This window comes from Carassius carassius, chromosome 23, assembly GCF_963082965.1.
Source record: "Carassius carassius chromosome 23, fCarCar2.1, whole genome shotgun sequence".
In the NCBI taxonomy this organism is placed as follows: domain Eukaryota; kingdom Metazoa; phylum Chordata; class Actinopteri; order Cypriniformes; family Cyprinidae; genus Carassius; species Carassius carassius.
This window is the reverse complement of record NC_081777.1, coordinates 21,650,899-21,677,297: the sequence shown is the minus strand read 5'-3', so window position 1 is coordinate 21,677,297 and position 26,399 is coordinate 21,650,899. Positions and strand designations below refer to the sequence as shown.

General features: G+C 36.3%; 2 protein-coding genes across 3 annotated transcripts in view; one reads left to right on the top strand and one right to left on the bottom strand.

Annotated features, from left to right (window-relative positions):
* Positions 1–134: 134 nt before the first annotated feature.
* On the bottom strand, positions 135–17,727 carry asz1 (ankyrin repeat, SAM and basic leucine zipper domain containing 1). Of its 2 annotated transcripts, XM_059506506.1 has the most exons (13): positions 17,516–17,726; positions 17,264–17,363; positions 17,055–17,177; positions 15,139–15,253; positions 9,124–9,235; positions 8,590–8,724; positions 8,363–8,484; positions 7,380–7,452; positions 6,902–6,958; positions 6,620–6,732; positions 2,484–2,589; positions 1,869–1,982; positions 135–492 (listed from the first exon to the last, which is right to left on the bottom strand). In XM_059506506.1, exons 1-13 carry the CDS (start codon positions 17,621–17,623, stop codon positions 331–333), a joined length of 1,440 nt encoding a protein of 479 aa, XP_059362489.1. In that variant the 5' UTR covers positions 17,624–17,726; the 3' UTR covers positions 135–330. The 2 variants fall into 2 exon arrangements, with proteins under 2 accessions (XP_059362489.1, XP_059362490.1); XM_059506507.1 differs by lacking the exon at positions 8,590–8,724 and having other exon boundaries at positions 17,516–17,727.
* Positions 17,728–20,343: 2,616 nt separating this feature from the next.
* cftr (CF transmembrane conductance regulator) overlaps positions 20,344–26,399 on the top strand; it is a 33,735-nt gene continuing 27,679 nt past the window's right edge. The window contains exons 1-7 of the mRNA XM_059506505.1: positions 20,344–20,676; positions 21,371–21,481; positions 22,354–22,465; positions 22,863–23,078; positions 23,233–23,322; positions 24,333–24,496; positions 24,982–25,107. Coding sequence (XP_059362488.1) covers positions 20,624–20,676; positions 21,371–21,481; positions 22,354–22,465; positions 22,863–23,078; positions 23,233–23,322; positions 24,333–24,496; positions 24,982–25,107 — 872 coding nt within the window. The 5' untranslated portion in view covers positions 20,344–20,623. The remainder of the gene's footprint in view (positions 20,677–21,370; positions 21,482–22,353; positions 22,466–22,862; positions 23,079–23,232; positions 23,323–24,332; positions 24,497–24,981; positions 25,108–26,399) is intronic.

The window sequence follows — 26,399 nt, the reverse complement described above, 5'->3', positions numbered from 1 at the left end:
TGGGCCACCCAGCAAAATCAAAACACAATTTCCAAAACACAAAATGCTAATTGTCCAGGTCTGTCCAGCAGATGCCGCTGTAATAGAAGTTGACAACAGTGATTACAAACAAAGTAAAGAGAAGGAAAACATAGTTTGGGAAAACTTTTATGAAGTGCGTTGTCTGAAAAACCAAAAGATCATTTAACATATTTACTTGAATAACAGTCTAGAGTAGCACCACAAAAAGGGTGATCATAACATATTCTTAACCTAAATCTAGAACATACAATTATTAATAAAATACTGAGGTAACAACTTAAAATACATACATCACTGCAAAATATAACCTCAAAAATAGTTCAGTTTTTTTGATTGTGACAGCACAAATAGAAGCCCTGCTCCAAGCATTCCAAGTCCAAGCACAGCAGCAAACCTCTTGCGGGACGTTCCTCTCTGGCCATTATTGGAAACTGGTTGAAGAAGCTGAAAGTTGTATTCTGTGTGATCCGTCTTAAGAGAAAATAAGGGTTAAAAGAATAAATTATTATTATTATTAGAGCACACCATCAATGTATAATAGCACCATATACTGTTTGCTTTTGAAACTTAAAGAAATGGTTCATTCAAAAATCTAAATTTGCTGAAAATATACTCATCTTCAGGCCATTCAAGTTGTAGATGTATTTTGTTTCTTCATCAGAAAAGATTTGGAGAAATTCTGCATTACATCTCCCAAAACCCAGTATTTCAGATTTCACATGCTTACTCTCCAATGGATCCTCTGCAGTGAATGGGTGCCGTCAGAATGAGAGTCCAAACAGCTGATAAAAACATCCCAATGCACAAGTAATCCACATGACTCCAGTCCATCAATTAAGGTCTTGTGAAATGAAAAGCTACGTATTTGTAAGAAACGAAGCCATTATTAAAACATTTGAACTTTAAACTGTCACTTCTAGCCATATTTTGAAATAATGCTTTCTCCATTCCATCCCCTATTGTCCTCAAAATCCACCAACATATTCGATTCGAACAGTTTTTGCTTGTAAACTGTGCTTAATCTTTGCATATTTCTATTCTGATTTAGGCCAGATGAATTTTTTACTGGAGAAAGCGGTATCACTGACTTTAACCAGATGCAATGGTTTAAGTTAAAAACATCTTTATGGACTTGTTTCTGACAAACTTTCAGATTTTAAGCTTCACAAGGTATTAACTGATGGACTCAAGTCTAGTGCACTCTTATTACTTGTGGATTACTGTGATGTTTTTATAAGGCGGTTTGGGCTCTCAGTCTGGTGGCATCCATTCACTGCAGAGGATCCATTCGTGAGCAAGTGATGTAATGCTAAATTTCTTCGATGAACAAACAAACTCATCTACATCTCGGTGGTCTGAGAGGGATTCAATCTGCTTTTATATTCCATGGTTAAAACTCTCCCAAAACCCAGTATTTCACATGTGTCACAGCATGATTATCAGTTATGGTGAAGTGGAATGTTTCTTATGTCAAAAGACAAAACATCAAGCAAGAAAGCATTCTATTAAGATTCTATTTTGATGGGCTGCCACAATCAAATGTTGAATGCTTTGAGAACAACAGGAGTTACAACAAGCTACAAACACGTTTAATTAATCTAATATCACATTGGAAATTGATGAGTTGTAGAAATTCCCTGGAATGTGCTAGCGGATAACATCCTCAGTTTATTTGTTCACAAATGATTACACTTCATCATCATGAAAGAGATTATAGGAACATCTAAGAGGGATGAAACAGCTGCCCCTGTTGCTCTCGCAGTATTTTTACTAGACAAAACTATTGTAAATAGAAGCGTCAGAGAAGAAGAAAGATGAGGACATGTAGGAATGTGGACATGACTGACCTTGCTGAGCAGGGTCTTAAGACAGAGAATCTCTTTCTGGAGGTCTCCTGTCTGAGTTACAAGCTCGGAGCAAAGGGCTTGAGCCTCTTTCTTGGGATCACATGTAAGAACAACCTGTCAAACAAAAGGCATCACAAACAAGTAGGCACGAAAAGTGAGATACAATAGCTCTGTCTGCCTACTGCCACCTCAGCTGAAAACACTTGAAATGACGTCAAGTTTTAAAATACAATTGAACTCATTTGTTCCCATTAATTCAAGACTGTAGTCATGGATAATTGGGGAAAAAACCCTATCTTTTTGTGAATTTTGACAATGTCTATACATTTCCCTCACATTTTTACAGTGTTTTGTGTGCAACCATTTGGCTAATATACCGTTATTTTAATTATTTTTATTTCAGATCCACTCCTAAGCAGCACATAAAATCAAAAATAACTGTTGTTGGTTGCTTTACACGTCTCTCTCTAAGTGGGTGGTTGGTCAGAATAAAGCAATGTAGACCAGACTGCCACAAATCAAAAGCCTGGCTGTATGAGACTAAAGAAACAGACAGGAATACTTCTAACTGGTCATGCTTTACATAGAACTTAGACACTTAAAAACACAACAGACCTCAGCAGGGCTACGTGGGAATCTGCTGATGACATCCTGTAAGGTTTCTGTCAAGTAACAGCACTGCTGTTTCAGGCTGATCAGAAAGTTAAGGAAATCTTCACTCCTGAGAAAAAGAAGACATTTCACAAATGACACACTTTGTTCATGAACGTATAAAGTAGTTAAACTTTCCACTTCCTTTATGCTTAGACTTTTCAAAGTAGAGTGCTGCAGGGAAGACACATTTTTGTAGGCCAAAACCCAGAAATGAGTTAGCATTTTAGCACTTCCCATCGCCCTGATGGGTTTTTGGTTAAATGCCTGAAATAACACAAGCTTAAGACAGTTTTACTTTTTATTCTATTGCATAAAATACAACAGTAATACAACAGTAATTTGCCGTGTGCTTTTGTTAAAGCTTTTATACTCATTTTTAAAAATGCAGTTGCTAACGGTTATAGGTGCATCTCAGTAAATTACAATGGCATGGAAAAGTTAATTTATTTCAGTAATTCAACTCAAATGTGAAACTTGTGTATTAAATAAATTCAATGCACACAGACTGAAGTAGTTTAAGTCTTTGGTTCTTTTAATTGTGATGATTTTGGCTCACATTTAACAAAACCCCACCAATTCACTCAACATCTCAACAAATTAGAATAATTCATAAGACCAATAAAAAAAAAATTTTTTTTTTAGTTAATTGTTGGCCTTCTGGAAAGTATGTTCATTTTCTGTACATGTACTCAATATTTGGTGGGGGCTCCTTTTGGTTTAATTACTGCCTCCATTCTGCGTGACATGAAGGTGATCAGTTTATGGCACTGCTGAGTTGGGATGGAAGCCCAGGTTTCTTTGTCAGTGGCCTTCAGCTCATCTGCATTTTTTGTCTCTTGTTTCTCATTTTCCTCTCTGACAATAGCCCATAGATTCTCTCTAGGGTTCAGGTCTGGTGAGTTTGCTGGCCAGTCAAGCACACCAACACCATGGTCATTTAACCAACTTTTGGTGCTTTTGGCTGTGCGGGCAGGTGCCAAATCCTGCTGAAATGAAATCAGCATCTTCAAAAAGCTGGTCAGCAGAAGGAAACATGAAATGCTCCAAAATTTCTTGATAAACGGGTGCAGTGACTTTGGTTTTCAAAAACACAATGGACCAACACCAGCAGATGACATTGCACCCCCAATCTTCACAGACTGTGGAAACTTAACACTGGACTTCAAGCAACTTGGGCTATGAGCTTCTCCACCCTTCCTCCAGACTCCAGGAACTTGGTTTCCAAATGAAATACAAAACTTGCTCTCATCTGAAAAGAGGACTTTGGACCACTGGGCAACAGTCCAGTTCTTCTCCTTAGCCCAGGTAAGACGCCTCTGACGTTTTCTGTGGTTCAGGAGTGGTTTAACAAGAGGAATGCGACAACTGTAGACAAATTCCTTCACACGTCTGTGTGTGGTGGCTCTTGATGCCTTGACCCCAGTGTCAGTCCATTCCTTGTGAAGTTCACTCAAATTCTTGAATCGGTTTTGCTTGACAATCATCATAAGCCTGCGGATCTCTCAGTTGGTTGTGCATCTTTTTCTTCCACACTTTTTCCTTCCACTCAACTTTGTTAACATGCTTGGATACAGCACTCTGTAAACAGCCAGCTTCTTTGCCAATGAATGTTTGTGGCTTATCCTCCTTTTGAAGGGTGTCAATGATTGTCTTCTGGACAACTGCCTAGTGAACCAAACTGAGAGACCATTTTGAAGGCTCAGGAAACTTTTGCAGGTGTTTTTAGTTGATTAGTGGATTGTCATGTCACCATATTCTTATTTGTTGATATACAAGTACAGACCAAAAGTTTGGACACACCTTCTCATTCAAAGAGTTTTCTTTATTTTCATGACTATGAAAATTGTAGAGTCACACTGAAGGCATCAAGGGCTATTTGACCAAGAAGGAGAGTGATGGGGTGCTGCGCCAGATGACCTGGCCTCCACAGTCACCGGACCTGAACCCAATCGAGATGGTTTAGGGGTGAGCTGGACCGCAGACAGAAGGCAAAAGGGCCAACAAGTGCTAAGCATCTCTCGGGGAACTCCTTCAAGACTGTTGGAAGACCATTTCAGGTGACTACCTCTTGAAGCTCATCAGGAGAATGCCAAGAGTGTGCAAAGCAGTAATCAAAGCAAAAGGTGGCTACTTTGAAGAACCTAGAATATGACATATTTTCAGTTATTTCACACTTTTTTGTTATGTATATAATTCCATATATAATTCCACATGTGTTAATTCATAGTTTTGATGCCTTCTTTGAATGGGTAGGTGTGTCCAAACTTTTGGTCTGTACTGTATATATATATATATATATATATATATATATATATATATATATATATATATATATATATATACACATACATACATACATACATACATACATACATACATACACACACACACACACACACACACATACCCACATACATATATACACACGCACACACACACGGTACGCATTTTTACAAAAACAATTCTGGAACATTTTGAATACATTTTAAAATTTGTTTATAGCCTATGATTAGCTTTTTACATCTGCGGATTGTATTTAGGCTTCAAAATTCAGAAAAGGTTTTGTTCATTTGTGAAGATTATCTTGATGAACAAAACATGTAAGAATCAAATCATGTGTAAGAAAAAGGGGTTAGACTTTACAATAAGGTGTCATTTGTTAACATTAATGTATTAACTAACACGAATTAACAATGAAAATACATTTATTACACTATTTATTATTAATCTTTGTTAATGTTAATTAATAAAAAAACAAATGTCCATCGTTTGTTCATTCACAGTGCATTTACTAATGTTAACAAATACAACTTGTGATTTTAATAATGCATTAGTAAATGCTGAAATTAACGTCAACTAAGATGAATAAATGCTGTAGAAGTATTGTTCATTCTTAGTTCATTTTAACTATAGTTAACTAATGTAAACTATTGAACCTTATTGTCCCCGAAAAATGTTATAAAATGTATCTATCACCAAATGCTATCAACCAAGTGAAAACATTGTTTACTTTAATATTTCCTTCAGGTTCTCTTTATCCTAAAGTCACAAACATTGAAAGCTGAAGCAAATGTTTCTTAAATGACCAATGGTATCGCTTAATTTGGTGACGGTATTCTTGGCGTACTTCTGCCATCACTTACAATTTCAAACTCCTGTAATGGCTCACACATACCACGCAATGTTGACAGTGTTATCTTAACAGAGCATTTCCCCAAGCAGCCGTTTTCTTCTCCTAACACTCTGTCAGATCCTGTGGTAAACACTGTCAGACACTGTGGAGTTACTATCTCCTTCAGGACGGAGAGATGGGCTCTGAGTGTCACTTTGTTAGTTTTTCTATGACTGAATGAGTGATAGGCTCTTGTGGTCGACTAAGTGCTAGGTTAATGCCACCGTCCCAACAGGCACCATGAGCAGATCCATCTATTTGTATCAGGTCACATACACTGTCAATTAGCGGATATATTTTAAATAATCCAACCACTCAAAAAAAAACAGCTTAACAGTTTAAAATAACAGTTCTTTTGCTCTAACAATAACTTTAGTATCAAAGCTAATGAGTTATCATCCGGAAACAACTTATGAACTGCTTATGTTTATATACATCTCATTAGACAGGAAATCAACTATGGCAATGAATTTCACTGTATCTCTATATCCCTTTAATGTGTTTTTATGGAGCAGCTATCAGAAGAGGATTTAACGGCACAATTTACTGTGTGTCCGTCTGCCCTCTCTGTACCTCCCTGACATGGAATAAAGAAATTACAGATTGATTAGATTCATTAAGCATAGACTTTAAAGTCAAACATGGCCGCCACGCCGCCTACTCGCCATCATCCGTCAGAATCCGGAGCATGCAGAAACGGCACTAGTTCATTTCTCACCTTACAAATCATTACTAGAGCTTAAACCATTAAGACAGGCTTAAATGGAAGCCTTGTCAAGACACTGTTGTCCTGCTATGAGTTCTACAGCACTTTAGCTGCACTACAGACTGTTACCAGCATGGGAAACAAGGTTTGGGTTTGATGTGGATACATAATAAACATGCAATAAAAGTTTAGATTTGCTTGAGGCTAAATGAACTTTACCCGCTGTCTATGTTATTAAGAGGCGTCAGGGTGTCCAGATCTACTTTATCAAGGTGCATCTGCTCCATGGTGCTGAGAATCTTCTTTTGATCCTCAGGATTAGTTACGCCAATCTAAGAGAAAGAGAGCTGATTTATTGTAAACCAACATTTTATGGGAGATATAACCTATGTAGTTTTTTAGATGTATATCTAAAAATATGTATATCTAAAAATCCAATTCATTATATTTTTAGCAATTTTTTTATATTCTCATCTATTAAAAAGGCATGATCTAAATTACTTTTTCCAAGTCCCCCTTCTCCATGATCAACAGGTCACTCCAAGTGACATCATTTTCCTGCCGGTAAAAAAAAAAGACACAGAGTTGACATGAGAAAAGGGATATTCAATATAGACAATAGTTATTATCTCAGAAAATCAACATAGGTAATCAACATTGCAATTCATTTACAAGGAAGGTCTATGGGGCAATCATACAGTATTGCAAATGAACAAATTTTAAAACCAACATTCATCTACAGGAATTGTGCTGGTAACACACAACCATAATTTAATTAATCCAACAAAACTAATGCCAACGGACAAAAGGACAATTTTAACAATTTCAGAGATCAGCTAATAAACATTTGAATAATGTAACATTAACAGAAATATAAGCTTAACACTTCCGGCAACACTGGCCCCATAGATTTCTATTGTTAGTGCATTACAATAAACATTTATTTAGTGTTATGGTAAAATAAAATCGACTGGCTCACCACCATGATGTCTGAGAGATGATCCAGATTCAGACCATTAAGCAGAAGTTCAATATCACTCAGCTTGGAGAAACTGTAAGATCAAACAAAAGAATGAACCCACATTTACAATACTGACATCTGAGCCCAGCTGCTTTTTTGTTGATTTGTAAAACGATTAAATATAGTTTATAGTGAGGACCAGCATATGTGATTTATGCTCTTCTGTTACCCCTATATATAAACACACACACACACACGCATTTACATTTATTCATTTAGCAGATGCTTTTATCCAAAGCGACTTACAGATGAGGACAGTGGACGCAATCAAAAACAACAAAAAGAGCAATGATATATAAGTGCTATAACAAGTCTCAGTTAGGTTAACACAGTACACGTAGCATGGGATTTTAAATAATATAAAGAAAACAGATAGAATAAAAAAAAGAATAGAGCAAGCTAGTGTTAGAGGTCTTTACACATACAATTGCATAATTAATGAAAAGAAAATAGAATATAAAAAGATTAGAAAGGTAGTTAGATTTTTTTAAAGAATAGAATTAGAACAGTGAGTGTTAAAGTCAGAGGGTCAAATAAAGATGGAAGAGATGTGTTTTAAGCCGTTTCTTGAAGATGGCTAAGGACTTTAATTTAAAAGTCCGTAATAGTGACTTTGTGCTTCTTTGGGATGGCACAATCAAGCGACGTTCACTTGCAGAACGCAAGCTTCTAGAGGGCACATAAGTCTGAAGTAACAAATTTAGGTAAATGGGTGCAGAGCCAGTGGTAGTTTTGTAGGCAAACATCAATGACTTGAATTTTATGCGAGCAGCTATTGGAAGCCAGTGCAAACATTAATGAATAGAAAGTTCAAATGATCAGCACTTATTTGAAATATAAATCTTCTGTAACACTAAAATATCTTTCAAAAAAGCATTTCGCTTCATTTTCAATCACCACTAGAGGGTGTTACAAGCCAAGTCACAGACATAAAGGCTCACCTCTCTTTGCAGGCAGAGGAAGGATCAGGGTTTTGATTGAGGAATTTATACAGCGCTTCAGCTTTGGAGGGTGCATTGCCATTTACAGTAGAGAGATCTGTAGAATCAAGGATCCTGGAGATCTGAAGAGAGCAATGATTTGAATATTTCTCAAGACCAAAAGCGAATTTTTATTTAACTGCAGTCTAAAGAAAACATTTCTATGATTTCGGACATTAGACATCTACCTCAGGGTAATTGAACACTTTGGCCATGTCAGCTGCTGTCTTCCCCGTTTTGGTTTTGATGAACTTATCCGCTCCTAGTTGAAGCAGTTTTAACACAGCCGCTTCACGTCCATACTGCACTGCTATTAGGAGGGCCTGCTCCATCAGAATAATATTAAAGTGTAATCCAGGGGAAAATGCAATAATTATAGATAGTCTGTGCCGATAGCCTTGTGGGCAGCACACTGACATACAGTGCTGTTGCACTACGGGTGTCCCGAGTTCGAATCCCAAATCAAGGACCTTTCCTGATCCTGCCCCACTATCTCTCTCCCACTTCACTTCCTGACAGTTTTGATCTGCACTATCTTAGTAAAGGAAAAAATGCTACAAATAAATGTAAAAAAAAGAAAATACAAATAATATAAAAAAAAAAAATAATAATAATAATAATATTAGATAATAGTCACAAATGGACAATGAATATGATAAAATGCAGGTTAAAAACAATATAGAGAAATGTAATTATTTCTACACCTTTATTGATGATCTTACCGTTAGTCCATTATCATTTTGAAAGTTCAGCTCTGCTCCATGTGAAACCAGCATATTAATCACCTGACAATAGCCGTCTCTGGCTGCCAGCATCAAACACGTCATACTGCTCCTGAAAAAGGGCACAAAAATAAAAATAAAGACAACAGAACTGCCAGATGTTACTGCGATCATGCTGATGGCAATAAATCACACATACAAGGGGTTATGTTCTCTGATACATTTATATTTAACATGAGCCATTTATTGCAGTAAACTGAGATGTAATTGAACCAAGCTAAAGTGTAATAGTGATAAAGCATAGTGACTTGCATCATTGGTGTTTTTTTTGCTATAAATCACCATCTTAAAACCCTTGAGAGTTTCAGACAGCACAGAAATTCAAGTGGTGTCACTTCCTGTATACCCGTGTACCAACATTTTTCTGTAAACAACATGACCTCTCAGATTTTTAAACCAAATTCCAAAATGTTAAATTTGCACAAATTTTTCTATTCTATTCACAAATTTCAAATTTAAAGTTTTAATAATAAATTGAAGTAATGTTGTACCATTTTATAAATTTTTTTATTAGATTTTTTTTCCACCACCTATTATGTTCATATAAAGGTGCACCTCAAATTAGAATGTTGTGGAATAAAACTTGCTCTCATCTGAAAAGAGGACTTTGGACCATTGGGCAATAGTCCAGTTCTTCTCCTTAGCCCAGGTAAGATGCCTCTGGGGTTGTCTGTGGTTCAGGAGTGGCTTAACAAGAGCAATACAACAACTGTAGCCAAATTCCTTCACATGTCTGTGTGCCTTGACCCAAGTCTCAGTCCATTCTTTGTGAAGTTCACTCAAAATCTTGAATCGATTTTGCTTGACAATCATCATAAGCCTGCGGTTCGCTGAGTTGGTTGTGCATCTTTTTCTTCCACACTTTTTTCTTCCAATCAACTTTGTTAACATGCTTGGATACAGCACTCTGTGAACAGCCAGCTTATTGGCAATGAATGTTTGTGGCTAATCCTCCTTTTGAAGGGTGTCAATGATTGTCTTCTGGACAACTGTCAGATCAGCATTCTTCCCCATGATTGTGTAGCCTAGTGAACCAAACTGAGAGACCATTTTGAAGGCTCAGGAAACATTGGCAGGTGTTTTGAGTTGATTAGCTGATTGACATGTCACCATATTCTAATTTGTTGAGAGTGTGAATTGGTGGGTTTTTGTTAAATGTGAGCCAAAATCATCACAATAAAAAGATCCAAAGACTTAAACTACTTCAGTCTGTGTGCACTGAATTGAATACACAAGTTTCACAATTTGAGTTGAATTACTGAAAAATGAACTTTTCCACAACATTCTAATTTATTGAGATTCACCTGTAGTTTTTCATTTTTTTGTAGATATTTTAGTACATAAATTTAAACTCAATGAAAATAAATAAAATGTCTTGCCAAGGCAACATTTGTTGAGTAAACATGTATTTCATGGTTTGAGTTCTTGATTAAATGAGAATCACTAGCTGTCAAGTTTAATCATATATCGTGGTTTATTACAAAAATAACTACAGTATTTATTGTATTCAATAGAAATTTTAAATAATTTCGTATGATAAAAACTGTACCTCTAGGCTAACAAATTTTTACAGTTACATTTACTCAAAGAAGAGCTACTAAAACATAACTTCGTTACAGTATGTCTGATATCTTGCTTACTAGGGGCACCAAATGAGTATAACCACTGACGTTCCCTTATAAACACAGGTTTATGATACCCCTGTTTGTAAATCACCCTTAAATTAAACTCCATTCAGAATAATCAAAATCACCATAAAGAGTACTACTGCACCAAAGTAAACAAAGACAAAAACATTTTACACCTTACTTAGGACAATCTAGCACAAAAGAGGAACTTTCTAGTCATCTGCATTCAGAGCTTGTGTCACTGTCGTAAATATACAGTTTTATCTACACATCACAGTGTGAAGCATCACACCCTAAATTTATGGGAAATTCCTGAGGCTATCAATCAACCTGGGTGGCATTTCCCTGAGAATGTGATGGTGGTGAACTTAACTCTACAACATCAGGCACAGGTGAGCAAGGGCATCATCATTCTTCATCTTGACATTATCTCCTCACTATCTACGCATTTCCCCTTCAGTGACGGTTTTTGTGACAAATGTGTGCAGTCTTAAACGCATTTTCCCAGGCTGTCCTACAAAAACCAAAAGGAGGAATAATAAAGCTTACTGAATCAATAAAACAAGGTAATAATTGCTGTAAACGGGATTTATCATTATAACTTTCAAGTATTTACTTCAATGGGAGTAGTAAGAATCTGCTAAAAATGCTTCTCACATAAATGCAACACAATAACTAAACTGATGTTTGAAATCAGAATCATTTGGAACAACATATCGTCAGCATGGCTGCTCAAAAGCCTCACTGGGCACATCATCAAATAAACTACATGAAAGAAAGGAAGAGGTATTTGCAGGAGACTTGAATGCACAGCAAAACATGCTTTGTGTAAGGTCACTGGGCCCATTGACGCCTGGATTTGACTTCTCATTACAATTAAAGCTTGAAACATTTTTATGTCAAAATGTCTGCATGTTAATATCATCTCAGTGCCTGCAATGTTGCTTCCTTCTGCGTCACTCAAAAGAGGATTTTTTTTGTTTTTGTTGTTGTTTTGGACCCAAATGACTTCTATTGTATGGACAAAACCAACCCCACAGCCAAAACTCTTAAATGTAAAATCTTTAAAATGCCTTTATAAGAAAGAAATATAAATATTTCAACAATTTAACAATGCATTTGCATGTTCCTGCTTCCCTGATGTTGGTTAATAGTCACATGACACGCAAGAAAACATAAAATACTATATCGCATTTTCCGCACTATAAGGCGCACCGAAAAGCCTTAAATTTTCAAAAAAAATCAGCCGTGAGCCTGATAATACGGTGCACCTTATGTATGGGTAAAGTACAGAAATAGATCCGGTAATTGAGACTGCGCCTTATAATCCGGTGCGCCTTATGGTGCAGAAGATACGGTATATTCTTATTGTTGATATTTTATATATAGTCATATGCTGGTCTTGTTGTTGTTTATATTTTATTTGTATATAGGGATGCACAACTTGTATATATTGAAATAAAAATATATATTGAAATAAAATATATTGCTATTATTTTATTTCAAATATTAAATCACAATCATTTTATTATTATTTATTTATTTATGCTCCATAAAACGAGTCCACTGTTGTTTTGGACCCCAATTACTTTTACTGTATGGACAAAAACAGTTGAAGCATTCTTCAAATATCTTTTTTGTGAGATCTGCAGAATAAAGGTAAAAAAAATTTGTAAAATATATCAAATGTAAATTATTTACCTCCAAAGAAAGCTAAATATTAAAATAATTTAATTACATTTGCATATGTTCTCTGTTGGTTAATGGTTACATAAATACAGTACTTTTTTTTTTTATATATTTTAAAAGTATTTATTTATTGGGCTGCACAACTTGGCAAAAGTTATATTGCTGTTAATTAATTACAACTATTATCATCATCATCATTTATAATTATTATTAGTTTGACCTCTAAATCAAAAAAACCAGGACAACTATATTACTGTTGATTAAAATAAAAATGAATAAATGACGCAATACTAAGTGACAATACTCATTTTTCACTTTCAAACATTCAATCCCTCAAGTTTGAACATTTCGAATCCTTGAGCTTTTATTTTGGCAGAATACTAATGAAATGCTGTAAAATACGAATGCATTTAAATGAACACATGGCTGTGCCTCACTATGTGCAACAGACTATGTAATTATTTAAATGGCAACCTTTGATTTGACAAATGCACTATGAAATATTGAGATTTCAGTTTTATTTTGATTAACTGTGCAGTCCCATTAATTTCTTATAATTATACAATTGATTAAATTATATAATCATAATGAGGCATTTCAACAATTACCATAGGCCTGTGATTTCACACGTGAAAGAGAATGGAAACCAAATGTCAAATTTTCGTCTCAGCAATTTTCAAATAACGAATCTCAACTAATCTGAAACAGACCATCTTCCCAAATTCTGCCTGGCTTAGTCTAAGCATACTGTATTTGTTAACAAGAAGATTTAGGGAAATGCAGCTGCTGCAGTTTGTGGGTTATGTATGGAGCACTGCGATGGCAGAGGAAGAGGATGAAGGTTTGACAGGCCCATCACTGGCCAGCATCTCCCTGTTCCTTGTTACCAATCTTTAAATATTTTGTCTGGATTGGACACAATCACTTTCTCACCAGCCAAGTGAACAACATGCTTGTTGATACTCCAGATCATGTGAGCAGTTTGGGTGGCAGATGATAAGCAGCTGGAGGCTGCCCTGAAGAATGCTTCAGTCAATACACGATTGAGTACACTTCACCTCCCAAACAGAGCTGTTGGGAAGACTTGTTTGAAACACTGTCTGGCCAGTGTTAATGTTTTGTAGCTGCTGGGAGAATTTTTTCACATATCCTCAATCAACAGGGCTAGACAGTGCTTGTGACGGATCCAGTGTTAGACCTGGGCGCATGCAGATGAGATGAAGGATGAAGGTCTACAGTAAGGTCTTTTAAAATGGATAACTCTACACTAGGCACGTTTGCTGCAGTCAAAGTCTGATTGTTCCCAGTGCCCCCTTTAGCATTGGTCAGGTTTCACATTTACTTGCTTCTATTGAACCCTGGTGAATTTGCATTCAACTTTCATCACAAACTTGCACAACACAATAGAAAACAGAATGTGGGGGAATATGTTTTTCAATAAGTACAGCAAAGTGAACAACATTTGCGTTTACTATATATGTGTCACATGAAGGCTTGCAAAATGACTCCCTTTAAGGAGAAAACGGATTGCGAACCATTCCTTTGCTGCTCTGATTGTACTTTGCACGAATACACTGCTTGCATTGCTCACTCTTGCCCCTATGCAAAGTAAATCATCAAACGGTCCACCCTTACAAGTGTTTTGTTGAACTAATGATACCATTATTGGATGAAACACGTGTGTAGGTTACTTTATTTGCTGAACAAGTGCACACCCAAGCCTATGCCTGAACTAAACTGTACACTAAAGGCCACTCATTGTCCACAGCCCCATGACTTTCAGTCATTCACGATTTAAAGGATATGTATAAAAATAAGAAAAAAAGAATATTAAAAAAAATATTTTTTTTTCAGGTAGAGATAGAAAAATATCCATTAAGATATTAAGATATATATATATATCTTTCAAGCACACCAACAGTAGATGCATAATCAATAAAACAGGTAGGCCAATAAAAGCTATTTTAAATGGAGCAGATCCTATTATAAGGCCTAGCTGAATACTTTGGATTTTTGGTAACCCCGGTCACTGACTGGACATATTTACTAAAGGAATAAGTATGCCATTAGTAACTGAAAACTTTTGTATGACTGCGCTGCTACATGAAATAATAAAAGCCCAAACTGACTGTCGTATCAGGAAAAAAGCACTGTGTGCAGTGCACCTTTAATTCAAGTAGATCAGTGCATGAAACTGACAAGCACTGAGGCAAATGACCTGAGAAATCACTGTAGTCAACAACAATATTTTTAAAGAAATGACAAAGAACAAGTCAAGTCTGACATAACCGGTTTCAGATGCCAAAAGCAAACAACAAATGGTGCCAATATACAATCTCCTTTATCCCAATAACAAAATCTGAGATGGCCAGACAGTGATTCATCTTTTATTAATCATTAAAATATTGGTGTCCAGGACGACGTGAACCCTGAGACTGTAGTGTACACTGTGAGTTTTTAAAAGTTTAGATCTGTGTTATGAATAAACATTGCTCATAAATGGCTGTTGAGATAGTAATTCCAAATGAAAGGAGTAGAGACTTGGATGCAGAAACTGTATTCCTTATGTCATGACTTAACAAGCAGATAGAAGCCAGATTCTGTCAGGAAAAAAAAAACCTAAGATTTAATTTCTTACCTGTTGCAGACATTCGGGTCAGCGTTGCGACTGAGCAGCAGAGTCACACACCTGGATATCATCTCTTCTGTGGCAGACGCTGCTGTGCAAGCAGCCATCAGAACTGTATAGTGGTCTACATAAGGAAGTTAGAGAAAAACACAGACATACCACTTCATAATTAAATTATAATTCGCTAAAAAGTTCTGCTGTGGTACTGCTCAAACCACAGGATACACATGTTTGTACATACTTCACGCGAGTCTCATATGGCCCAATGATGTTGGACACTGCTAGTGCTTCAGGCACGTATCCGACCGGGAGCAGTCTCAGTGTTGTGTTGATGCAGAAAGGAGACGCATCTATGTTATGGGTTTGTGTGTTGTGATGATAGCTGCGTTTAGACTGCAGGAGCAGGTCTGCTTGGGAGTAGGATGCAGACACAGTTTAGTTGCGTCTGCGGTGGAGCAGGAAAATAAATAAAGCTCCAGTGTTGGGCCAACGCAATGACGCCAGCACCACGCTCTGTATACCGCCATTATCAATCACTTCTACATTCTTCCCCTTCTGTGCGGAACACAGACCAGGAAGTGGCAGCTGCATTCACGGTTAATTATTTCCTGTCTAAGCCCGCAGCTTCAGTTGCTTGAGACCCCCTCTGGAACTCTTCTCAGTGGGCACAGTGGAAGTGTCTGCATCACTTCAAGTTGCTCATGTGCCGACATTTGACCGTGACCAACAGATGCATTCAATTTTGAAAAAAAAAAATTAAGATAGCCAATGTGTAAACCAAAAACACACCATCAGATTAATTACACGTTACAATGGCTAGGCATGTGCGTCACAAACATTAAGTAATGACAGATGAAGGACACTAAGGCGAACTCTAATTGGTTTCGATCCTCTCTAGCACGTGGGTTGAAATAAAAAGAATGTAAACTGCCTTAATGTTGACCGTATTAATGAAAACCAAACTATTCCCCCTGAAGGATTAAGTCTAGCCATGCTTTTTTGATTTGATATCATTGGGTTCCTTCCCTGTGGCTGATGCAAAACCCCATCCTCTCCAATAAAAACCCACAAGAGTCACAGGAAGGCCATGTAGTGCAACGTCAGATTGACAGCACCTGCTCTTACCTAGTCAAACTCAACCATTTAAATCAAATTTAAATTCTTAAGGATGCACTGAATATTTTTTCTTTTTTTATTCTGCAAGCAAAAGTGCCTCAAAAACCCACACATGCGGTTTTGGCCATTTGCTTGTGATAAGAAGTAAGTGTGCAAGACTGTCCCAGGTCAGTGCTCAGTGCCCTTACCACATGCTAAATCCACACTATCCCTTATATTGATTCATAGTGGTTTAAGTATTTGAAGCGAAGCGTATACCATTATGCTCAGAAGCTCATAAACCCCAAAACCACAAGACTGATTCATGCATTTTATTTAATTATACATTACATACAATTTGGTTGTAATGATAAACGATATGTTGATGGTAAATGATATGTTGCACATTTTATTGGTGCAGAGATTATTATGTGTATTTTGTAAAACGTCTGCAATAGCTTTTTATAATTTTTTCAGCTAAATTAATGCTTCACTATTGAATTTTGTCTGTTGCATAATCTTAAACAGACATTCGAAAGTTTAAAATACAAAGCATTGAAATGTGTAAATAAATCTCTGCAAAAACTTTACAACACTTGAAAATATTGGAAAATTATGTCACGCAAATGTGGGTATTAGGACAAGCCCCTTATCTCATGTGAGTGCTATGTTTTTAAGGAAGATATAATTACTACTCCTTTAAAACCAAAAGTAAAGGTGACAACGCATGCAGAAATATCTTAATACCCCCATTCATCATTAGATATGAAGCTTTGATACACAAACCAATGGAATTATGAGTGTCTTTTGAAACTTTTGTCTCCATTTACCTCTGCTGAAGTTTGCACTTGCACCATGATCCAGCAGCAGTTCGGCGAGCTCATAGTGGGCCACATGGACAGCGCACATGAGAGGAGTCCAGCCAAAGCCGAGCCGTGTCTCCACGTCCAGACCTGTTAGATAACAATGTGAAACGTTCTTAAAATATAAATTCATGACTTGTGTCTGCCAAATAAAAGCTATGAATACAAGCACTTACCACTGTCTAAGAGTTCGCGCACCAGGTCGACATTCCCTGCAGTAATGGCCCTTTTCAAACTGGATACTTTATCTTCTCCATTCACATGTGCTTCAGAGAACTGCAAGCAAGATGAAAACAGGTTGCATTTTTAATAATACAAATAATTTGTGTACATAACTATCTTAAACTAAACGGCCAAATGCTAGCTAAAATTTAACACATGTGGCGAGACGAGTGTTGTTGGACGTGGGAAAGAACCTTTTCTTTTACCTCAGCGCACGGTTTTTTGTTACTATCGGAATACCCAATGTCCCACTCGTCGTTACTCCCATCGCTTTCATCGCCAGCAGGAAAGGCATACCCAATCTCGTTTAACATGACTATGGTGAATTATTAGGATTATTCCTGTTCACCTGATAATTTGCAACTTCTCATTGACGTCCGACGTAATGACGTGTCCGGAAGTCACGCCCACGTGTGTATGTTAATGAAACGACCAATGAAGAAGCATTACTCGCTTTCTTAAATCTTCCACAATGGCTATTGTTTTGTTTTGTTTTTACCATGAATGCAATCTAGTGCTACTTCTCATATATGAAGATAGTAATGTCGAGAAAATAAAGCTCTAGCTAAGTGCAGTTTTAGTTAAATATTTACTGCATATTCTTCTCTAATCTAATTGGCTGATAATAATTAAAGGTGCTCTAAGCGATGCCGGGAGTCGTAACTTCTTGTTGACGTTCAAATTGTTGTCAAACAATATGGAGGCTAGCTAGACCCTCCCTCCTCCTCATCCGTGCACTAACCCCCCAAACCCCACCCCCAAATCTTTCTTGTCAGTTATTGGCTGGAACAGTGTCTTATGTTTTGTGGTGCGGGTGAGCCCAGTTTGTTTTTCTTGTTGTTTGTGGAGCCTGTGGTGTCTAGAGACACCCCGTTTTTTTACAGTGTGTTCAGGGGACAAGCAGCTAGCGGATAGTGAGGAGATGTTTGCTGGATGTGACAAAAAATGTTTTGGCCTAAAAAAATGTGTGACATCACTTAGAGCACCTTTAAACCCACGTAAGCATGGCCATTGCCAGCTATGAGGGAAACTTTTTATGTTTAAAAATAAAATTTGTTCTCTGAATGTTTAAAACTCCTAATATGAGTGTCTGCATGTATAATTACATTTAGACAGTTTGCAATAATGTGAACTAGGCCTGAGTTGATTACCTGTGTGGCAGTGAGTGAGGGCGCGCGTGCTTTCTTTTACTGTCTATGGGCGCGCTGCTTTCTCCGTGGCGTGTTGCCAGATCTAGCTATTAGAAGCATTTTTTTTTACTTGTCTTTTCCACTTGTTTTGACAATTTAAAAAGCTAATAAAGTGAGAAGTAACAGTTTAGGGTTAGCGACATTTGCAAAAGATTTGAAATAAAAAAAATGTTTGAAAAAACATTTTTTTTTTTTCATTTGTTTTGCATCACTGGCACTTGGACAGGTGACAGGATACCACATTTCTGTCACCTGTCACAGGATAACAAATTCGGTAAGGCAATGTCAAAAAAAATCATAATATTATCCGTCACAAACGTTATCAAAAACAGTAGATTTGTAGAACCTGAGGTAGGCTACAGAATGAAATATGAATAGCTATGCTAAAAACAATCATAAGGACATTAGACAAAGTTATTGACTATATAGCAATGTTATTAATGAAAACTATTACAGTAATATATTGTTGCATGACTACACAACCGATAACATTATCCACTCCTAACCTAAAGTATTAACAAATTTTAATGCATTAAATATGGTATAATTTAACAATTTTTATCTCTCCAAAACAGAGAAACGCCTTTCAAAACATCTACATGTCTATCTCTTTTGAAGTGTTTATGTATTGAGTTTGTAGAGATTATTAATTAGGCTATAGCACTATTCTTAAACCCCTTCCCAGACCTCACTAATTTTCAAACCGTGGCTACAGCCATGTAGGCTATACAGTATGAGCCTGTGATAGACTGGCCATGTGACCAGGGTGTTTGTCACATCTGCACCCTGAGACACTAGTGTTCCCATGTTGACCAAAGCAGTTTAGAGGATGGATAAATGGATAGACATGTATTTGAGATATATTCAAATTGGAAAGCAAAAAAAAAAAAAGATTATCTAAAGACATAATAAACTTCACTTCAACATTTGCAGGAGTATGTTTAACTAACATTGTTGCCTATTGTTATATCTGGTTAAGATTGTCAGTTTACTAAAGTCTTCTCTTGTGAATTCATGGATGCTGTAGCCTACCTTAACATTTTTCAGTGAAAAAAAAAATTGCAAGATGAGTTGGAACACTGAATAGACTGAATAGAGAATAAGCATTGCTTATCAAAACAATTACATAATTTACAATAGCTGCACTGGAAGAAGCCTATATATAGGCCTGCAATAAATGTCACTCTGCAAAAATTCTTCCTGGCTTTTTAGGGAAGCTTGAATCATAAAGTTTGGGACAATGTAAGTGAAAACAATAATAATAATAATAATAAAATAATTTCAATATATTCATAGCCTATATTTTTCATATATACCTTTTGATTTAATGGTAGCAGCACTCAAGCTGCATCAACTTAAGTTTGCCCAAGTTTCCACAGACTCAAATTTGCTCGCTCAAGTTTCCACAAGATTGTCTAAAAATTATCATGTTTTCCATAATAATTTAAGAATTAAAAAGAGTATATTGTGCTTCAGCGGAAGCAAGATCATCTGACCTTTTGAACAATGGAATTAAAATCTATTAAAAATATCTCTCTTCTCCATTAGACATCAATCTCTTCTCTTTTATTTTCTATTATTTTGTTTTACAATATGAAGAATTTAAATCTCTTTTGTCATTCATTTATTTTAACTATGAAGATATTTCTTTTTCCATTTTTTTTTCCATTGACACGCATTATGAAATCAGGAAAGGTGCTAAATAAAACAATAGCAGCAGTTGACTTTCATGTGTTAAAAGTGTTCTCAAACACCACGAAAGTTCTCTGCTGATGACACGCCACTTGTTCTTGTAAAGCAGCACGTGAGCATCTCTGTAAAAGACTGACAGTTTGAGGATGACGTGCCCAAAGGATCTGTGGCATTTGGGGCTGAGAGAGCGCACTTCTCTCACTGAATCACAGCGCTGCTGTGAGTATGCGCTCTTTATAAGCGAGTTACTCCTTATTAACGATTTGAGACAAGAGAAATTCTCCTCATCATCTAAATACTGGCAGCGTATATCGACAATCTCAGCACTAAACCGTGCGCGCGGTGGAGGACAGCTCCTAAATCCTTCGTTCAAGCGGAGTGCTGATAAGCTGACACCCGATGTAAGCGTGTCACCCCCGGGGTACTTTTAGGATGCAGAGATCACCTGTGGAGGATGCCAGCTACCTCTCAAAATACTTCTTCTGGTAAGATGCAACCGAAATAAGAAATGTTTGAGATGTTTTGTGTGTCCACATTTGTACTAACAACAACAAATTGTTGTGCTTTAGGACACTAGTGTTTAAATACCAGAAATAGTTTTCTAGTTTATTCAAGGCTACATAAACTACTCCTGACGACTGATAGCTATATTCATAGAACCATTTTAATAACAGCAGCGTTTAATTTCAAACCACTAAAGAAAGTTTTCTTTTTATTACTTTGCAAGTATAGGCAAAACTTTTTAACAGTGTTTTCGAACAACGCTTCTAAAACCTCAAAAGTTCTAAAGTTGAATTTTAAAATGTAACCAGCAGGCTAACGTTACTGTAAATCACAAACAGAAGCTGGGTTCGACTCGACTGAGGAGGTAACCATAGCAACAGTGCGCCGTTCTAACGCTTTCTTTCAGAGTTACATAACATCGTAAAAATCACAAATGTTTAGTTTGAAGTGTCTTTAAGGTCGCCAAATGAAAATGTATGTGCGAGAAAAACATCAAATTATTTGAATAATTCGCACACCATTCTTAACTCCAGCGTGTTTATAAAACTGTGCATTATGATATATTAGAAAATAACTACACGTGGGCTACTTAACCTTAAAAATAACCAAAGTTCACTTTAATTAAATTTAAATAACAATAATGAAGTTTTCAACGTTTGTTCTGACTGTTTACAGGTGGACAAACCCCATAATGAGAAAGGGTTTTAAGGAGAAACTGAGGCCATCTGATGTTTATCAAGCTCCCAGTAAAGATGCTGCAGACATCCTTGCAGAGCGGTTGGAGAAGTTAGTATTTGCATTCTCACCTTTTCCTCATGCATTATTTAATCTGTGATTTATAAATGTTGTTTAAAATGGATTTATTCATATAGGTTTATATAGAAAAGACCCCATCATTCTGGTGACTGAAACACGTTTATTGCATTTCCAAATACGTTCAGGTTAATTTGCATGAGCATTAAGGACAACTTCATGTTAAAAAATAATATATATTGATATTTCCTCTGTATTTAGTTATTAATTACTGAGTATATTTCCTCATGTTTCCTACATTGAGTAACTGGAACTGGAATAAAAGAAGTCTGACTCACATTTTTCTGTAAAGTGAGCAAATTTACATAGTAAAGTGACAGACAGTCTTGGTTTCTATTGTGACTTTCAGTGTCCTCAAAGCTCCTGTTACTTACCAGATCCAAACATCACACCTTTAAGTGTTTGTGTGATGTTTTATGACAAAAGAAGGGAGAAAAGACGTATAAAATGTAGGCAACCCCCTTAAATGTCACCCTGCCCATTCCAGTAAAGTTCCTCCCATGCCATGTCTCACGTAAACCACAATACATCCATGCCAGTGTCCTGCTAATGGGCATCAAATGCGACCTTTTAAATTGCCAGGCCCCTGGTGAGTGATAGATGATGAGCATTTCTGTTATTCCTCTTATGTGCTGGGACTTTGAACTTTTTATTCAATTAACAGGTTGGAGCAGTCTCTGCCATTTCCTCATGCTTGTCAAGTCACTTTGCTCTGTTTAATAAATTAGCTAAATCACCTTGGTTATATAGGAGTGCACCAAACAATGTGGACAATACCCGTTTTATTGTGGGTGGGTGGATACTGTTTAACTGTTACATTCAGTTTTTTCTCTTTCCCTAAACAGAGAATGGGACAGAGAAGTTGCATCTGGAAGGAAAAAGCCCAGTCTACTACGAGCACTGGCACGATGCTTCATACGGCCTTTTCTGTTATTTGGCTTCCTCCTATATATAGGCGTAAGTGTCCAGATAGTGTCTGTGTAGTTTCTTTTTGTTCTTCGATTGGAGTGCTGATCTCTAAATACAACAGCTTAGTACAAGAGAGTCCAAATGCATGAAGTGTATATTTGCTCATTTGTTGGCACGTGGGTGAATATCGTTGGCTTATTGGTATGACATTGTGTAATTCCTAGCTGTGTATTGCAGGTAACAGTGCAGTGTGACTTTCCCAGTGAAGATCTTACAGCATCTCATCTCTTGCTAGATTTTCATCCACTTCTCATTTTATAATTTTTTTCTTATTTCTTATTGTATGTGCTTTGGACATCAATTTATATTGATGTTTTTCTTTAAATTGTAATTCTAAGTATGTAAATATGAAAATTAAGATGCCTCTTCTGTTACTGTTTTTCAGGAGGCTACAAAAACAGTGCAGCCACAGCTTTTAGGGCGGATAATTGCGTCATTTGACCCGGTCCATGAACCCGAGCGAGCCAATGGTTACTTTCTTGCCTTTGGTCTTGGCTTGCTATTCACTCTCCGCTTTCTCCTGCTCCAGCCTGCCATGTTTGGGCTGCACCGCCTGGGTATGCAGATCAGGATCGCACTGTTTAGCATAATCTATAAAAAGGTTTGTGTCTAGTTTTCTCTGTTTACAGTTATCTGTCCCTGACACCAATATAATTCCTCAAAATTTGGGCCATCTATACTAGCACAAAATATACAATAAAATGACTGTATTTTAAAATAACAGTATATGAATATCTCCTAATCTTGACCCTTAGACCTTGAAACTTTCTAGCCGAGTTTTGGACAAGATCAGCACAGGTCAACTGGTCAGTCTGATGTCAGCCAACCTGGGCAAGTTTGATCAGGCAAGTATGAGAAGAGCAAATTATATATGTTTGCTGGATGGTAGGTCACCTGTAATACTCTAAAACACAACAGAATGCAATGTATAAAAAAAAAAAACTGTGAAAAATTCCAGTGCACTGCGCCCTAATCTTACAGATTTTTTTTTTAGAATGCATACATAACACCATTCAAAAGTTTTGGTTGGTAAAAGAACTCTTTTAAATGTTCACCAAGGTTGCATTTATTTGATTTATTCCATAATACAATAAGAACAGTAATATTATGAAATATTATTACAATTTAAAATAACTTTTCTATTTGAAAATATTTTAAAATGCAATTTATTATTAGCTGATTTTTCTGCAGCCATTACTCCAGTCTCACATGAATCAGTGTGACATGATTCTTAAGAAATTATCCTAATATGCCGATTTGGTTTTCAAGAAACATTCCTCACTATTATCAGTTTTAAAAAACTTTTTGTGCTGATTACTATTTTTGTGGAAACCGTGATACATTTTTTTCAGGATTCAGTGATGAATAGAAAGTTCAAATGAACAGCATTTGCTTGAAATAGAAATCTTTTGTAAGAATGTAAAAGTCTCTACTGTTTATTTCTTTCAAAACATAAATAACACTCAGACCAAACTTTTAAATGGTAGTGTGTATATGGCCAATTTGTAAAGAGGCTGGTGCTAACATGTAGCATTAAATTTAGCATAATGCTTCAGTGGGGAGTGTAGCTGAACTCTGGAACGTCCTAAGAAGGTAGAGTCAATGTGCTGAATATTGATACACTCTGTAAGTGGTCTGAAGCAATTAGCACCTTTGTTTAATGTGTGTTCTTCGAGTGTCCTTTCCTTGGAATGTGTGAGATGGTTTTGTTATGTTTCGTACCACTGGAAATGTGCAGAAGCTCCTAGGTGTCAGCCTTTGATGTAAATACATTTAAAAATAAATAAACAAAGCTTTCATTTGTAATTAAATTTAATACAATGCATGTTGCATTTCTTCTTCTTTTTTGGTATAGAGCCTGGGTATGGCCCATTTTGTATGGATATCACCATTGCAATGCATCCTGTGTACAGGGCTTATCTGGGAGCTCATTGATGTCAATAGCTTCTGTGCACTTGCTGCTATCTCTTTGCTGGGTGTGTTGCAGGCCTTTCTTTCACATAAAATGGGTCCTTACAAGTAAGTCTCAAATTTGCTGTTAGCCTACATCCTAACACCATTAAGTGAATCTTGCCCAAAGATATTCCCATTGTTAGACTCAAACTGGCACAGCTTTGTTTTAGAGATATCCCTCAATCTAAGCTCCCACAGAAACACACATTCCAGCTATGATTCATGCTAGTTAAAGGTTTTGAAGAGTTTGGACAGGTAGTTCACTTCTGCTCCTGTAATCAGGAGGCTGGTTAGTTTTGTGCCTTTGAGAAATGTAAACAATGTTGGTCAGAACTGCTACTGAGACAGATTGCCACACACACAAACTCACAATCAAGTTTAATTCTGTATGTATATTGTCTGTATTCAGTGCCGTCATTCATGAGACGCCATCATAGACATTAGTCAGATGTATTAAACACCCACATTGAAGTTTATTATGTACAGGATGTAAAGTTCTGTAACAACAGACACATCATTCCAATTTTATGCCTTTTTCTGCTTTTCTTTAGAGCACAAAAGGTGCTACTGACTAACAAACGGTTGGCTCTGACCTCAGAGATCATGGAGAACCTGCATTCGGTGAAGGCCTATGGCTGGGAGGAGATAATGGAGACCCTCATCAAGAACATCAGACAGTAAGACTGAACAGTTTTGTAGGATGTTCATTTGTTAAAAACAAGTCAAACTCTGTTTTTTGTTTTGTTTTTGCTTTTACACAGTGAATAGCCTTGCATAACCAGGCCTTTGACAATCAAGGATCATCTGATAAACTTTTTTTTTTAAAGTGCCATTTAGGGACATATTTATCTGCATTGGGAAAAAATAAAAATAAATGAAAACAGAGGACAGTAAATTATATTGATACCCCTAATAGGAGCAGCTGAAGAAAAATATATATTGATGTTTAGATATAAAAAGTTGAAACACTACCTTTTAAAACTTTGGAGTTGGTGAGATTTTAAAATATTTTTTTATTTTATTATGCTCACCAAGGCTGCAATAATTTGATAAAAAATATGGTATAAACAGTAATATTGTGAAATACTGTTATAATTTAAAATAGCAGTTTTCACAACTCCTTGTTCAAGCTCTTGTTCTGTCCAAGCTAGACTATTGCAGTGTACTCTTGGCAGGACTTCCAGCCAGTTCTATCAAACCTTTACAATTAATATAGAATAGTGCTAACAAGATTAATTTTTAATGAGGCGAAAAGAATACACGTCACACCTCTGTTCTTCGATTTGCATTGGCTACCAATAGCTGCTCGCATAAAATTCAAGGCATAAATGTTTGTCTACAAAATCACCACTGGCTCTGCACCCCTTTACCTAAATCATTTATCACTCAATGGCCTAGGACATAGCAGATATGTTCATTGAATATAAACCTTACAATTTTTAAATAATTTTCAAAGTTTTTAAATTCCCTGTTTTATTGTAAATGTTTTTTTATTCTTATTATTTTCTTTTCTTTTATGTAAAGCACTTTGAATTACCATTGTCTATGAATTGTGCTATATAAATAAACTTGCCTTGCCTAAAAGTATTACTTCAGACTTATGTGTGTAATTAAATGCCCTGCCAAACTCAATCCTAGCTGCTGAGTCCTTAGCCATATTCAAAAGAATCAGCTAAAAACATGTCTTCCATCTTTATTTAATCAACTCTAGCACTCACTATTCTAATTATTTTCTTAAAATAAATAAAAAATAAATTGCCCCTTTTAGACTTTTAAATTGCAATCTAATTATTTACTAGCTGCTTGTTTTATTAAAAAAAAAACTAACACTAGCTTTTCTATTCTTTTTGTATTCTATCTGTTTTCTTTTTATTTATTATACAATTAACAAAAGCAAAAAAGGCCTCTAACACTAGCTTGCTCTATTCTTTTTCTATTCTATCTGTTTTTTTTATTTTGATTGCTTCCA

Excerpts from the sequence above, each read along its gene's own strand:
- asz1 (XM_059506506.1), bottom strand. The coding sequence starts at position 17,623 with ATGTTAAACGAGATTGGGTATGCCTTTCCTGCTGGCGATGAAAGCGAT. Across the intron at positions 6,733-6,901 it reads AGAAGGGGGACTTGGAAAAA|ATTGGCGTAACTAATCCTGA; the intron begins GTAATTTAGATC and ends TCTTTCTCTTAG. Across the intron at positions 2,590-6,619 it reads CTTAATAACATAGACAGCGG|GAGTGAAGATTTCCTTAACT; the intron begins GTAAAGTTCATT and ends TCTTTTTCTCAG.